The sequence below is a fragment of the Spizellomyces punctatus genome, assembly GCF_000182565.1.
Source record: "Spizellomyces punctatus DAOM BR117 chromosome Unknown supercont1.15, whole genome shotgun sequence".
Taxonomy (NCBI): domain Eukaryota; kingdom Fungi; phylum Chytridiomycota; class Chytridiomycetes; order Spizellomycetales; family Spizellomycetaceae; genus Spizellomyces; species Spizellomyces punctatus.
In genome coordinates this window covers 509,863-522,894 of record NW_015971551.1, presented here as the reverse complement: position 1 = coordinate 522,894, position 13,032 = coordinate 509,863, and the positions used below count along the sequence as shown (strand labels likewise).

Genomic DNA, 13,032 nt, shown 5'->3' with positions numbered 1-13,032 from the left:
GGACAGAATGAGCAAATCGACGTTTATTTCAACCATTCAGAGACTTTTCAGCTATTAAGCGTATCTGCAAACATTGTCACTGCTGTACACGTAGCTGCTGAACTTTATCAGCTTCAGCTATGCAACGACCGTAAACCCTGTTCAATTGTGGGAAGCGATTGAATGAAATATACCAAAGGAATCGGTAGTCATGACGCTTAAGACATACCTCTGTGCTCCGCTGATGCAATGCTGGAGACCTTTTCCGTTCTCACCATAGGTACTCTTGCATCGAGAAATTGCAGTTTCCAGACTCATGTCGCAGTACCCGTGAGCTGTGCACGTCACCCAAAGTAAGAGCATGAAATCAGAGGATCCATAGATAAGGTATATAGACGTCCCACACTTACAAACATCTTGGTGTGCATATGGCACATTATGATGTGCACCACAAGTTTGAACGGGTTGCACGCGGAGAAGGCAAATACTAATGATGAGCATTGTAAGAAACCTTATGCGCAGGTCCATGACTGATGATGGTATAAGGCAACGGGGAAAATGTCAACCACAGCAGACAAACAAATCTCTGCGACGATTTATATTTCAACCTGAACGTCAAAAGAAACCAACACGGTTTCATCGTATCATCCATGCAGTCACCCGAAGTTTGAGAAGCAGCGGGCTGAGTGCTATGATCTCAATAATCTATTACCCAAATTCCGTTTTTATGCTGGGCATACCGATTGACAGGTGCCTGCAAGTGACGTGGCAATCTGGGCTGGGTCTCAGGTACTGCACCATTCATTCCCTGGTCTCGGTAATTGGCGGTCTAACAACAAGAAACCATGGCATCTTTCTTACAATAAATGTTATCACAAACAAGATGAAATGAAAGAAACTAGTCTGCTACAAAAGAAAAAAATACATGGAATGCTACAAGGTTGCGAGCTCAGTATGGTTTAAAATCTCTACCCTGGCTTTCGTTAGCACGTCGACGATTGGCGCCTCGAAATTTGCCTCCATATCCCCCCGACCCTCGCGAAGACCCACGATTGGCCGAGACATTGCGACTCCAGCCAAGATTCCCAGCGTGAGGTCTCCCACCACTCTCACTGCCCGCCGCTCCGGGTGGACCATAACCTGATCTGTTATAACCGGCCTGATTGCTAGCGGGGGTTTGGTTCCATGATGTCACTCCGGGCGGTGCAACGGCTGAACCAGTGTATCCACCTTGGTAACCTCGGTTCTGTTGGTAACCAGAGTTCGCATTAGGAATATATCCTCCTCCGTACTGGAAGATAGACAGCGGAAAGTGAGCCTCAATGAGCCACGGTTTGTCGCGTATCCAAGAAAGGTAATCTTACCGATGCTTGTGCTTGATAGCTTCCATACTGTTGGTTCCCTCCTTGTTGATATTCGCCGCTACCACTTGAATACGGTTCATATCCGCCGCCACCTGCTCGCGTGGGTAAGAACGGCGCGGATGACTGAGACAAACTAGAGAACACCTGAACCTTACCCATATACGGAAGTCCGGTTCCCGAGTGTTGATTTCGGGAATCGTAGCGCGATCGCTTATTGTCATGCTGATAATCATTGCGTCGCCCATCATAGCTTTGGGCGCCGTTATCGTAGCCCTGTCGGCCAAAAGTGTTGCCTGCCCCCATACCGTGTCTACAAAGAGTCCATAAATTTCACCTTTTACAAGGTAACACAGGTGCACACACTAAAGTACCTGATGAAACGACCGGCCGCACCCCCTCGACCACGACCACGACCACGACGACCGTTGTAACCCATACGAACCGCATATGCGTCATTAGCATCAAGGACTGGACTAGGAAATTGTGCCCCTGGTAACAATTCAGCCTTGAAAATATGGCCAGGTGCTACTTCGGGCATGTAATACAGTACGCTGAATTCAGGGGTGAGAAGATGCTCTAGACTGATCTGAACTAATCAAGGACTCACCTAATTGAGTGATTGTTACTGATATCGTCCAGACCATAGGCAGAGAGAGGTGATTCGAAGGTGCTCCCAGGTAAGCAGGCGTTGGGGTCTGGCAAAACGGAACCAAAAAACTTCTGGCTGAGCCTCGCATCAATTGGAATTGGCTGCCGGAAGTATTCTGTCAGTCTGAAGCCAATACGAGATTGCAAACTCGAGCTTCTCACCGTTTGCTCCGCTTGTCTACCGTAAAGAGAACAGAATGGTTCAAACAGACCATGACTACCTCCGACCACGAGGACTTCATCCCCTTTTGAGTTACGCTGCACTTCCTCTTCGGTCAATAGGTGATACCTTGTTTCTAGCGCTTGCAGCAGCCTATTCTCATCGATGAAGGGCAGGAGAGCGACGCCTGAATTTATAAATCATAGATATTTATTTGTGTCCTGCGGTAGCCATAACTTCTTTTACGAATTACCTTGCCACGCAAACTTTTTTCCGTTCAAGTCAATCGGGAATTTTTCCGGATAAAAATCAATGATTGGCGAATCGGAATCGGTCATCAACGGTTGGAAGGCGGGCGGAATGTGCTGTCTACTGTAAGCAGGCAAGACCCCCATAAGTTGTTCAACCGGTCGAAAGGGTGTGCCGAGCTCGAAGACGATATTGAGCTCTCCAATGAAATCGAAGTCCGAGGCAAATGGAGCGTAGTGGTACGGGAAATACCATTTCCAAGATTGGCAGCCTTGATAGTAATACTTCAAAACCCAGCATAACCCCTCAACGTACGAAGTCACCACTCTAAAGGGTTATCAATAAGAAGATGAGCTTGTGCAACATAAAGGTTCTAGCACACGTTTTCAGGATGTTCATACCTTCGACGGAAAGCGACGTCCGTCACTTCTACGTCAAATTTGTTTTTATAATACCGCTGTTTCCACCCCGATTCCCATAGTCGAACATCGTCATAGGGTTCCTCTTCCTCTCCAGCTGGCTTGTGCGTCGGAGGTTCGTGTGGAATTGGCACATCTGCGACAGTCATTGTCTCCTCTACTTCTTCCTCCACCTCCGGCGTTTCATCTGAACCCTCCCCATCCACCGCACCGTTTTCATCATCAATTTTTGACTCCGTGACATCCTCCTCTGAATCAGATATGTCCTGAACTTCAGTGGAAACTGGAAAAACAGCATCCGTAGCCTCATTCTCAATGGAATCCGCTTTCCTTTTGACTCCTGCATGTGTTTCAATAGCTGGATTGCCTGTGACATCCTGACCTGCTCCAGTCAAAGCAATCTTCAAAGCTTCTGCTGCAGCCTTGTTTGCATCCCGACTGGGGATCACAGGGGGCTCAGGTTTCCGTCCACTCTGCAAGGTTTCCAGTAAATAATCTGGAGGTGTTTCAGTGACAATGGCTGGTGGTGCGTCCATGCGCTCATATCTCCGCCTTTCGGCTTCCTCCCGCTCCCTATTACGACGGTTCCTTCCCTCCCTCCTCCGTTCCTCGATATGACGACGTTCTCTAAAAATATCGTCCTCAACCTTTCCCAGGTCATCCATCATCAATTCTACTCTCTGAAGGTCAATGTCCCCACTATTCGTCAGATAACTTCCCCATTTTGGTAGATTCTTTCTCCACAGTTCTATTAGTCTATCGATTGCACCTTCACGGATCTCCAGTGAGGGTAAATGAGGGAGGAAATCATTCCCAACAAAGAAGCAGAGGAAAACCCAATCATCGATAGCTCTCTCAAGGTCCCATGCGAATGGAAGATCTGGAGATTTCAATTCTATTTCTAAGTATTCACGTAGAACGCTCACATGTAAGAACACGAAAGGCTTTTGTTCAGCGACTTTTCCTTTCTCATCAAATTCGCCAATCTTCTCTTTTTTCTTTCCTGAAACGGTATTTCAGCTGGCAGCATGACGGAGAATTAGATAAGACATTGAAACCAACCTGTGCATTCATTAGCCTGATGCCCTGTCTGACCGCAGATGAAACATCCCCGATCTTTCGCATCATTAAAGAACACATCCTCTCGCAGAATTTGGAAATTTGGTTCATGTGTTGCAAGAGCAAGCATGATCAAATCAGCGTCCAGACCATACAAAACGTGGTGGGTGTTGGGATCGTAGCCAGTCTGGCCCCGTTGCCTTCGTATATAATCCATGATCTTATGCTCTCCTTCACCAGGTACACTAGCATCAGATAAGATCACTTTGAGCTAAAGAATAAAACTTGTATCAATACAGACAATGTTTCCGCAGACCATTTGAACCTAGAAACGTACGTTTCTCCATCCAGGATCCGTATTTAAGCGATCTGCTATGTAATATCGCAGAGCCACTGCCAGGTTCGTCATAAACGGGGTTCCAGGAGTAATACAATTTGAATCGAAATGTTGTTTCTTTTCGGTCTCTGGCATTTTGTCACCAGCGGCTAAAGAGAAGTGAGTGAGATGGCCCCGGTCGTCCAAAACCAAGTAAATCAGACCTTCCCATTCCTTTCTTATTCTTTCCTCCTCCTCTTGTTGGATTTGTGCCTCTTGTGCGGCGCGAAAACGCCGAGATCGCTGTTGATTCATTTTCGCTCGCGGAGCCACCCCATCTGGAAAAAGGATAAGGTAGGGCGAGAATGAGTGAGCACGAGCACCACATCTACACAAAATTGCACCGCATTTCGTACCAATTGCCATGTAAAGGACCTTCCTTGGCCTTATCATAGCCATGATGCGATCAATATATTTGAAAATCTCGACAAACATCTCCTCTTCTGTCGCGGGTGCCGGTTTACCCTCAGGATGGCAACAAGGATGGATGATACCATTCATATCCAAGTATAGATTATCAAACTCCACCCCGTTCGGATTGACTTTAGAGGCGTCCACCGGAATGGTATGACCATTGATCTCCCGTGGTTGTTCTTCGATCACCTGTGAGGTGACTTTGGGATACTTTTGAGAGAGCCATCGAAAGAGCGCCGGAACTCTGTTTCGTAAGTTACCAACGTTATAGCCAAGCTGTGATCCACCATAACCGTTTCAAGAATTTGCCCTAAAACAACCCTTAGTAACTTACCCCATGGTGGAGGTTGCTTTCAGTCCTCCTTGTTCAAACAAAAAAAACTTGCGACCAGCAGACCGTCCGAGTTGTCAGGCACCAAAGACAGCAACAAAGACAAAGTGTGCAATGGTTTGTCGCAAACGATTCAGCAGTTTTGATCTGCTCCCACGAGGTGGAAAACGACTGAAAGACGAGTCCTGCAATACACGTGACTTATTGTACACGTGACCATGAATGAAAATGCGCGACGTAGTAAAAACAAATAGTTCGTCTAAAAGCTACTCAGTGTTGTATTTCGCTACAGATGACACTTTCCTTGTCCAAAATCACTCGTCCTCCTCTTCCTCGCTCTCATCGTCGTCTTGGCTCTTTAACCAGTTTACAAAAGGTTCCATCTGCTTTACAAACAATGTCTTCCCCGATGCACCAGCTCCCTTTTCAAACCAGTAGATGATGGCGCTTTCCGAAACAACATCTTCATCATAAAGATATCGAATAATAGTCCGGTAGTGCTTTTGGAACCGTCCATCTTCATAGCACATTTGCTGGACCTTGAGCATGAGACCAATTTCTGTCTTTGGGGATGTGCAGAATACAGCTAGAACTTTCCCCCATGTCTTTCAAGAAATATTTTAGCTCATATGCAGGGACACACGCTCCGTTGCCGCCAGACTTACCGTGAGCGTCGTCTTGATCTGACTTTCGAGTTGCTCAGGGCGGCCGGCCCATTCTACTGAACTTATCAGCGCATCCCACATGATCGGCACAACATCGGTCTCGGCCCAGCTGTTGACCGCGATTTGCTGCTTAACATAGCCTGCGGCCTGCGTGCGGAGTGCCACTTTGGGTTAGCTACGCTATATCATGGACAAGCAAACACATGTCCAACCTCCTGTGGGGTGCCGGATGAGAACATCTCGTTCAACTTTGATTTCACTTGCTCCTTCACGGCCGTCTGCTGGCGCTTGTTGAAGTAGTCTACAAGTGGCTTCAAACCCTCCGCCTCGAAATGGCGAGCAACATACTCCGCCTGGCGTTTGCCTGGAGGAAAAAACTCGAGCAATTTGTCATCCAACCCTGCCTTCTTAAGAATAGTGCTTAGGTGGTCAATGGGCTGGTCCTCCAGGTAACTCCTGAATACACCAGTAACAAACTGCAAGGAAGCGCCTAGAGGGTCGGCGTAAGTGTCTGAGCAAGCTGATCATCATGTGCATTTATTCGGATTTACCGTCTTTGACCAAATGCTCTTTCATTAGGTTCGTCAGCACCGATATCGGCAGCAGCTGGATGGAGATCAGTCTACCGACAGCTCTCGAGAGCTTGTGGGAGTTTTCGCCAAATTTATTGACATATTGAAGAAGGTGCGACATACACTCTTCGAGTCGCTTCTGCAGATACTTGTATCTACGAGTCAGCTTGCTGAAGAGTATCCCAGTTTCCCTTTTAGTTCACGCGCGATTTCACGATGGTTACGTTTGTCTAGAGTACGCACTTGATTATGTCCACCCTCGCTCGGACAGCCTCCTTGGAATCTTCGGCTGCAAAAATACTGAAGGGGTTCCTACGCGGCCCATCCTCAACGATTCCCCCGGGTGCTGTGTCACACAGTCAATAGGGCAATCCAATCATTTGTGTCAACACGCAAACGTCAAAAGTAAGTCCTACCTATGAGTCCTCCAACAATCAGAAATTCAAAAAAAGGTTCGCCGTAGCGTTTGTAATCGACTTTCGACTCATTCAGTTCCAAAATAGAAGCGTACTTTTCGATCTCAGCTGGATCCTCGGGGATAATCTTCAATAAAGAGTCTCGGAAGGCCTCTGGTTCATACTTTGTTACAGTTTCTCTCTGAGCGTAAAGAGAGGACAAGGGTAGCGTTAAAATCCAGTTCGTTCGCAGGGATCAAGCACTTCATGCTGAGGCCAGCCAGGAAACAGCGTCACTTTAATGTCGTCATCAGGATACCTTGCGCTGCTTGAGCTTAAACTGAGGTTGCGGCGGAGGGGGTTGGCTAGACATATATATTCAGTTCCTGCCTGCTTTCGTACAATCGCGTTTCGATGGATGGCAGTTCCAAATGTACAAAACGATGAATCCTGTGGAGAGATGTTTCCAGTCCACAAGTTGACCGACGTCAGGAAAACCAAACCAACATTCCATCCGGCAAATATGCGCATGATGACTGTACAAATCGTATATCACGTGCGTAATCATGGTTCGGCAACAGATCTTGTCGTTCGCGCAATCCTTTGCGCTGTAGATTTGTACATGATAGTAGTCTATGCATGGATGTGCGCAACGTAGCCCGGCTTTGTGAGCTGTTCCTGCGATATCGGCGCCCGGTTGAGCAAATCGGTAACCAGATATTATGATTGAAGCACGCTGTTGCCAGATGACTTTGAGGACACACTGGCCGAGGCCACCAGGGTTGCGCGAAGATCAAAGTGCATTGACATTTAATTGCTTGCTATTTGGGAGTTTACATATTATGCTACTTATAGGAGATGTATTTGATTTGGCAACGTCTATTTCTTGCGTTCCAATAATTATTAAATTGAGTTTAATGCGTTTGCAAATATTTTCAGCAATGTGTCGGGATCCTCCAGACCGACACTGACACGGATGAGGCGTTGCGGTACCTTGTATTGCGCTGCCCAATCAAGCTCTCCATAATGTGCCAAAATTGTATATGGACTTGCCAATGTGAAGTTGGTTCCAAGACTTGGTCCCTTGGCAACATCCAGGGCGTCATAGAACCGGACAGCAGCGTCATCCGTATGCAAGATGAGCGAAAATAAGCCTCCGTATCCGTACCGCCCTGATTCATCGGGTCGCGCATGCTGGTGGTACAAATCGGAGTCCACGTACTTGGGATAGTGCACTTGAAGCACCTTCGGTTGCGAGTGCAGAAAGTCGCATAATATCTCCGCGGTGTCGTTGATTCTTTTGATGCGCTGTCCAAAGGTTCTTGAATTACGTTCCAGGAAAATGGCGTCCTCACACCATACATTGTCTTGATATAACTCCTTCATCCCCCCTGCGAGTTCCTCGTGCCATCTTGATTTCGGATTGATCACAGCACTAAACGTGTATTAAATTTCACTTGCCAATCCTATTTGAGTCACATCTGGCGGTCATCTCACCTTCCTCCCATAACGTTGCTGTCTCCACTAAAAATTTTGGTTAAGCTTGACACCACGATATCCGCCCACGTCATCGCGTCAACATTTATGAAGTTGCCAACGGTCTCATCGACTATCAGTAGGAAGGCGTGCCGATCGGCTAGTCTCCGTAGACGCTGCAAATCAGGGGTTCGCAAAAGTGGGTTGCTTGGAAACTCGCAAAACACTGCCGATATTGGCTCAGACGGAAGTATGGAGTTCTCAAGGTGATCAATTTCCGAGGATTCCCCAAGCCCTAGAAAATGACAGCCTGGTCCGAACTTTTCTTGGATTTTAAGACTATCCAAGTATGGAAAGCTATCAAAGGTTCAGACAGGTCCCCCGGAAATCTTAAGAAACGCCCGCATTACTTACCCGTATTGAACGCTTTTTTTATTCGGGTGAATTTTTCGCACTATGCGATGTGCATTATAGATGGCACTCATACCAGTTGGGAAGAGGTAAACGTCGTTCTCTGCAATGCCGAGAATTCCCCGCCCACCTAGATTTAAAGGGACATCCTCAATAATAGAGGTGCCAATCTCGTTGACCCTTGATGACTCGTTGTCTACATCCCCTAGCACGCCCGCGATTCGCTTCTTCAAGCGTTGTTTAGCGTCGTCAGCTTGCCGTACGTCCAGATTGCGCCCGAAGCGTTCCTCAACATACAAATCTTGCTCATTCCGAACTGCTTGTCCTTCCGCCGTAGTAAGATGCTGTTGCTGTCCTTCAGGCAAATACGCACCTTTTCTATACCGTGCATTTCCCATTCCGCGAACACCCGGTACTGGTGCAGCAAAATCCTTGGATCGGTCGTTAGCATTTAGCACCCGAAGACAATGTTCGGCAAAACGCGATGATATTCCCTCGCCAGAATGCTGCCAAAACTGTTTTGCGATGCCTTTCGCTTCACAGGGAAATAACACAACGTAGATATGGAATGAGGAAACAATGGAGGTACTTGGATCGTCCGACTGCGGGGAATACGGGTTATGGGTTGGAGTCACTGCAAATTCTGCTATGCGCACAAGGGAGCGTCGGGTTGGTGAGGAGGAAATATTTGGCCGAAATGAGATCGAGCCAGATGCAGGAGAGCGTACAGGCTGAGAATGTGAGTGGAGGAAGTCTCTGCATTCTTCGGCCACCCGGCGGCTAGGAAATACAAGGCAACTTTCCGTGGATTTGGCAAACTTTTTCTCGCATAGGGCCATAATCTTCAGAGCAAGATCACTGTTACCCAAAAAGAGCGTTCGCCACGGAAGTGACAATGCAGAGACACCCACCTTTCGCACTTGTTCATGATAAACAAAGCGCGGGTATCCACTTCGCAGGACCGAATGCACCCGCTCGTCGCCTTCTTCGTAACCAACGTTGTCCCGCCATGTTGGCAGTGTGACCGATACAGCTGTTGGTACAGGTATCAAGAACTACGGTAAACCTTGACTTGTTCACAAACAGTATGTCCTACCGTGTGGAGTATTTTCCGGAATGGGAGTTCCGAGAAGGGTTGGATAGGCACGTTTCGCAGATGGGCCAGAAGCCGTCGGTATCGAAGATGTTCCTCCTATCTGTGCCATTTTTGTCAATGCCAAAGGAACGAACCAAGAACGATCTACCTTTGACAAAATCAACCAAAGGATTGCGAGATCCTCGATGAGTCAGCTGTGGCTTAGTAAGCAATCCAGCACAAGCAGCACAACCGCCATATTCAACGACGTTACGCGATTCCTTCTCCCAGCAAAGTACGAACGTACGCCGAGGTACCAGCATTAGAACAGCCTGACTAGTGTCCGTACGGATCTTCAGAATGGCGGTCAAATTCATGCTTTTGGTGTCTCGACAAGGTGACATCGATGCGCGGAGGTACTTGCGATTCCCATTGTTTACCATTCTCGGAACTTGAAAACTACAGGCAAGATACGCTTGACAAAATGGTTCACATCAGACTGGACAGCCAAAGAAAAGGCAAAGACTGTAAAAGACGTCAGTCAAACAGTTTTGGGACGAAAAACCAAAATGTGCAACGTTCTCGAGTACAAAGGTAACGGAAGTACGTCGAATCCACCAAAGTTCGTCTTGAAATAACACACCTTTGAAGATTTTAAGGTCGTTTACAGAAGGTACTTAGAATGGACGTCTACTATCAGATTGTATGCGACTGTTTGGCTGATGGCTGAATCTCAGATATGCGAGTTTATTCTTCATAGCCGGAACCGACTTGGATGATAATGAATTGTTGACACTGGAAATTATTCACCGATACGTGGAGGTGCTGGATAAATGGTTCCTCAACGTGTGCGAGCTTGATATCATATTCAACTTCCAGCAGGCGTACATGATTATCGGTAAGTTCCAATACGCTCATCAAGAAGGACAACTGAGTTGACCCGTCCTTGACGTTTCCGTACGTAGATGAGCTGTTAATTGGGGGGGAGCTTCAGGAATCAAGTAAACGATCTGTGATAAATACCCTCAAACGTATGGAAGAGGCAAGTCTTCGTCTCACCTTGTTCAGGTCCCGGATCATGTCACTTTGTTAACTGCAGCAAACAGACCGAAAAGCAAGAAGCAGCAAGTGCCTAGCCAGCAGGGCGGTCATATATCGACCATCACCAATGACACTTTTTTGTTGAACGTCTAGAGCAATATTTTATTCTTGGCTGATAACAAAATTTGTGGCAAGACGCTGAACCGGCAGGGCGTGGTTCGCCCCTCGCCACTCTTTAAACAGTACTTGCGCTAAAAGCGTCTATAAAGAGGCCATAAATCGTTTATTCCCTCAACTAAATTCTATTGATCCATTGACCCTCGTGCCGCTTCCGCAGCCGCGATCTCCATTTGCCGCTTCGCATATTGTGCTTCCGTTCGGGCTTCCTCATCTGCCAATTCATCGCTGAAAAGAAAACTTACATCAGAACAGATTCAGACTATAGCACGTAATGTGAAACGAACGTACGGATCAACATCTCCCTCTCTACTAAGCTTTTCTGTACGGTATTGCTCGTAGAGGAAGTCATGAGTGATCTCCTTGAGATCCTGCAAGTGAGAACTGGTGATAGTGATCTTGGTTAGCTAAGCAGAAATATTGAAGTCTCTCAGGACATCAGCTACCTCAAGAGCATATAGCGCAGCTTTGAGAAATCGCAATGCCGCGAGTTGTCGACTGTTATAAAGAGTGACAACCTTTAGTACCCCGTCACTTGGCATTGATAGACTATTGATGGTTCACCTTCTACGACACCCCACGGGTATTGGCGGCATCTGACTCTCCGGCCGTTGAGCACCACTTCTTCCTCACTCCCAACGATAGAAAATGGCAACAATGCCTATTGACCGTCCGTCAGAATTGGGCGTTGAGATGACCGACGCAACGCAGAGTATGCCTACCCTAAGCTCATTGTTCTCCTCGATAGTTTCATCATCATCCTCTTCTTCGTCGTACGGGAAGTTGTAAATTGGAATCTTATAGTACGCAATATCCTCCATAACCTTCTTCTTAAAAGCGGCTAACTCCTGGGGCCTCATACTGTCGGCTTTGGCAATCACAGGAATCACATTGACGCGTCGGCCCAGCCTTCGCATAAATTCAATGTCAATTTCGCGCAGCCTGTTAGAAATTCATCTCCAGTAAGCTTCAAAAATCAGCACGCAATTGAACTTATTGCAAGAACACTCACGAATGACCAGTTGGGGTGATGAAGTATAGAAGAGCATGGACGCGGTTGTCTTTTTGAGAAGTTAGAAAGACACACTCGAATCACGGCAATTGCGCTGATGCTCTCACCCTGGAATTTTGGGTTACGCTTGATACGCGACTCCTCGGCTAAAATGTCATCATATTGTCTTTCGATATACGCCAGAATGTCCAGGAAGCTGTGGAATGCAAATGAGAATAACATAAAGCGGACCTTCTGATGCCAACTACGCACTTTCCCTCGTTGTTGATGTTGTCACCAAAGCCAGGTGTGTCTACAATAGTTAGCGATAGCTTGATACCTATTCGAAGGGAAGAAGTCAGCAAATTCTTCAAGAGCCACGCTTGAGATAGTAGCGACTTTCAGCTTCATTTACCATCTTCTTCCATATCTACCAGCAAAAAAGATGACATTTTAGTCTAGCCACGGAGTGCATTTGCTGTCTACATATAACTCACCTACGGTAACTGGGGTGATTGCAACTGTCCGCTCAATCGCCGCCTTCTCAGGATTGCTATAGTCTTTCTTGGGGAACACTGGCGACTCGCATAGAGTGTTCACGAAGGTGCTCTTCCCCAAACCGGATGCCCCTATTATATCATCAAGGACAATGGTTTAGCAGTGTTGCAATCTCTTAATGTTGCAATCCACACAGAGTAACTAACCAACAATCATGACCGTAAAGGTCAGACCCTTCTTGATATTTTTCCGTCGAATAGTTGTTGCCTGTATTGCGTGCGGTCAGATGAAGGGTGCAAAGGGCGCGTAGTTTAAAGGTAAAGCCAGCTTCACGCACCAGTACAGCAGTGCGCGCTATGGCTTCAACGCTGCGAGAAGTTGGCGGAGGCATGGTTTAACGATCACAGCGGCGCGTCTGAGATAAGACTAACTGGATGAGCAAAAAGGAATGTTGGCAAGCGCGCTGGCAAAGGTGACGAAAGATGTTTCGTATGAGCAAAAGCAACTTACGGGTAAAGATGCGCTTTCTAGGACGGAAATTGCCGATCACCGCTGACTTTGAAATTGTCTCGTTATGGAGTCGTTGCACGCACGGTCACAAAGCCGGCGTTTGGCCGCTCGCTGTTGGCGACGTAGTCGGTAATCAAGCCAATTTGATGGACTGGTTCTACTTTGGATTGCATTGGAATGATTGCTGCGCCATGGCAATTTGGATCCCAACTGGCAAATCTT

General features: G+C 47.2%; 5 protein-coding genes across 6 annotated transcripts; 1 reads left to right on the top strand and 4 right to left on the bottom strand.

The window, feature by feature from the left end:
- Positions 1-778: 778 nt before the first annotated feature.
- SPPG_07392 (uncharacterized protein) lies at positions 779-5,179 on the bottom strand. The gene is made up of 13 exons (XM_016755560.1): positions 5,003-5,179; positions 4,611-4,912; positions 4,419-4,532; positions 4,216-4,364; positions 3,882-4,149; positions 2,802-3,822; positions 2,405-2,727; positions 2,154-2,338; positions 1,951-2,093; positions 1,715-1,894; positions 1,499-1,653; positions 1,344-1,435; positions 779-1,270 (listed from the first exon to the last, which is right to left on the bottom strand). The coding sequence occupies exons 1-13, from the start codon at positions 5,005-5,007 to the stop codon at positions 929-931; spliced, it is 3,279 nt and encodes a 1,092-aa protein (XP_016605516.1). The 5' UTR covers positions 5,008-5,179; the 3' UTR covers positions 779-928.
- Positions 5,180-5,181: 2 nt separating this feature from the next.
- Positions 5,182-7,115, bottom strand: SPPG_07391 (uncharacterized protein). The gene is made up of 7 exons (XM_016755559.1): positions 6,951-7,115; positions 6,653-6,833; positions 6,480-6,582; positions 6,216-6,406; positions 5,877-6,154; positions 5,665-5,811; positions 5,182-5,604 (listed from the first exon to the last, which is right to left on the bottom strand). Exons 1-7 carry the CDS (start codon positions 7,002-7,004, stop codon positions 5,314-5,316), a joined length of 1,245 nt encoding a protein of 414 aa, XP_016605515.1. The 5' UTR covers positions 7,005-7,115; the 3' UTR covers positions 5,182-5,313.
- Positions 7,116-7,434: 319 nt separating this feature from the next.
- On the bottom strand, positions 7,435-9,768 carry SPPG_07390 (uncharacterized protein). The gene is made up of 5 exons (XM_016755558.1): positions 9,615-9,768; positions 9,430-9,551; positions 8,522-9,360; positions 8,129-8,464; positions 7,435-8,066 (listed from the first exon to the last, which is right to left on the bottom strand). Exons 1-5 carry the CDS (start codon positions 9,721-9,723, stop codon positions 7,535-7,537), a joined length of 1,938 nt encoding a protein of 645 aa, XP_016605514.1. The 5' UTR covers positions 9,724-9,768; the 3' UTR covers positions 7,435-7,534.
- Positions 9,769-9,865: 97 nt separating this feature from the next.
- On the top strand, positions 9,866-10,958 carry SPPG_07389 (uncharacterized protein). Its single transcript, XM_016755557.1, has 6 exons — positions 9,866-9,990; positions 10,059-10,187; positions 10,245-10,266; positions 10,331-10,491; positions 10,559-10,635; positions 10,700-10,958. Exons 1-6 carry the CDS (start codon positions 9,954-9,956, stop codon positions 10,727-10,729), a joined length of 456 nt encoding a protein of 151 aa, XP_016605513.1. The 5' UTR covers positions 9,866-9,953; the 3' UTR covers positions 10,730-10,958.
- On the bottom strand, positions 10,769-12,909 carry SPPG_07388. Of its 2 annotated transcripts, none has more exons than XM_016755556.1 (13): positions 12,811-12,909; positions 12,638-12,730; positions 12,507-12,567; positions 12,300-12,431; positions 12,218-12,232; positions 12,076-12,142; positions 11,931-12,019; positions 11,824-11,872; positions 11,534-11,753; positions 11,376-11,472; positions 11,258-11,309; positions 11,103-11,195; positions 10,769-11,039 (listed from the first exon to the last, which is right to left on the bottom strand). In XM_016755556.1, exons 2-13 carry the CDS (start codon positions 12,689-12,691, stop codon positions 10,937-10,939), a joined length of 1,032 nt encoding a protein of 343 aa, XP_016605512.1. In that variant the 5' UTR covers positions 12,692-12,730; positions 12,811-12,909; the 3' UTR covers positions 10,769-10,936. The 2 variants fall into 2 exon arrangements, with proteins under 2 accessions (XP_016605512.1, XP_016605511.1); XM_016755555.1 differs by having other exon boundaries at positions 12,638-12,715.
- Between the last annotated feature and the right edge of the window lie 123 nt (positions 12,910-13,032).

What these genes read in the sequence shown, in the direction of transcription:
- SPPG_07392 (XM_016755560.1), bottom strand. An exon ending in AGTAACAATCACTCAATTAG is followed by an intron (nt 1,895 to 1,950) that starts GTGAGTCCTTGA and finishes CCCTGAATTCAG; the next exon opens with CGTACTGTATTACATGCCCG. An exon ending in GCTATCAAGCACAAGCATCG is followed by an intron (nt 1,271 to 1,343) that starts GTAAGATTACCT and finishes TCTATCTTCCAG; the next exon opens with TACGGAGGAGGATATATTCC.
- SPPG_07391 (XM_016755559.1), bottom strand. Translation starts at nt 7,004, where the DNA reads ATGTCTAGCCAACCCCCTCCGCCGCAACCTCAGTTTAAGCTCAAGCAG. An exon ending in AGAGCATTTGGTCAAAGACG is followed by an intron (nt 6,155 to 6,215) that starts GTAAATCCGAAT and finishes CCGACCCTCTAG; the next exon opens with GCGCTTCCTTGCAGTTTGTT. An exon ending in CATCCGGCACCCCACAGGAG is followed by an intron (nt 5,812 to 5,876) that starts GTTGGACATGTG and finishes CTCCGCACGCAG; the next exon opens with GCCGCAGGCTATGTTAAGCA.
- SPPG_07390 (XM_016755558.1), bottom strand. Translation starts at nt 9,723, where the DNA reads ATGGCACAGATAGGAGGAACATCTTCGATACCGACGGCTTCTGGCCCA. An exon ending in ATCATGAACAAGTGCGAAAG is followed by an intron (nt 9,361 to 9,429) that starts GTGGGTGTCTCT and finishes CTTGCTCTGAAG; the next exon opens with ATTATGGCCCTATGCGAGAA. An exon ending in AAAAAAAGCGTTCAATACGG is followed by an intron (nt 8,465 to 8,521) that starts GTAAGTAATGCG and finishes AACCTTTGATAG; the next exon opens with CTTTCCATACTTGGATAGTC.
- SPPG_07389 (XM_016755557.1), top strand. Translation starts at nt 9,954, where the DNA reads ATGGCGGTCAAATTCATGCTTTTGGTGTCTCGACAAG. An exon ending in TTTAAGGTCGTTTACAGAAG is followed by an intron (nt 10,267 to 10,330) that starts GTACTTAGAATG and finishes GCTGAATCTCAG; the next exon opens with ATATGCGAGTTTATTCTTCA. An exon ending in GCAGGCGTACATGATTATCG is followed by an intron (nt 10,492 to 10,558) that starts GTAAGTTCCAAT and finishes TTCCGTACGTAG; the next exon opens with ATGAGCTGTTAATTGGGGGG.
- SPPG_07388 (XM_016755556.1), bottom strand. Translation starts at nt 12,691, where the DNA reads ATGCCTCCGCCAACTTCTCGCAGCGTTGAAGCCATAGCGCGCACTGCT. An exon ending in ATCACCCCAACTGGTCATTC is followed by an intron (nt 11,754 to 11,823) that starts GTGAGTGTTCTT and finishes AATTTCTAACAG; the next exon opens with GCTGCGCGAAATTGACATTG. An exon ending in AGAGAGGGAGATGTTGATCC is followed by an intron (nt 11,040 to 11,102) that starts GTACGTTCGTTT and finishes TTTTCTTTTCAG; the next exon opens with CGATGAATTGGCAGATGAGG.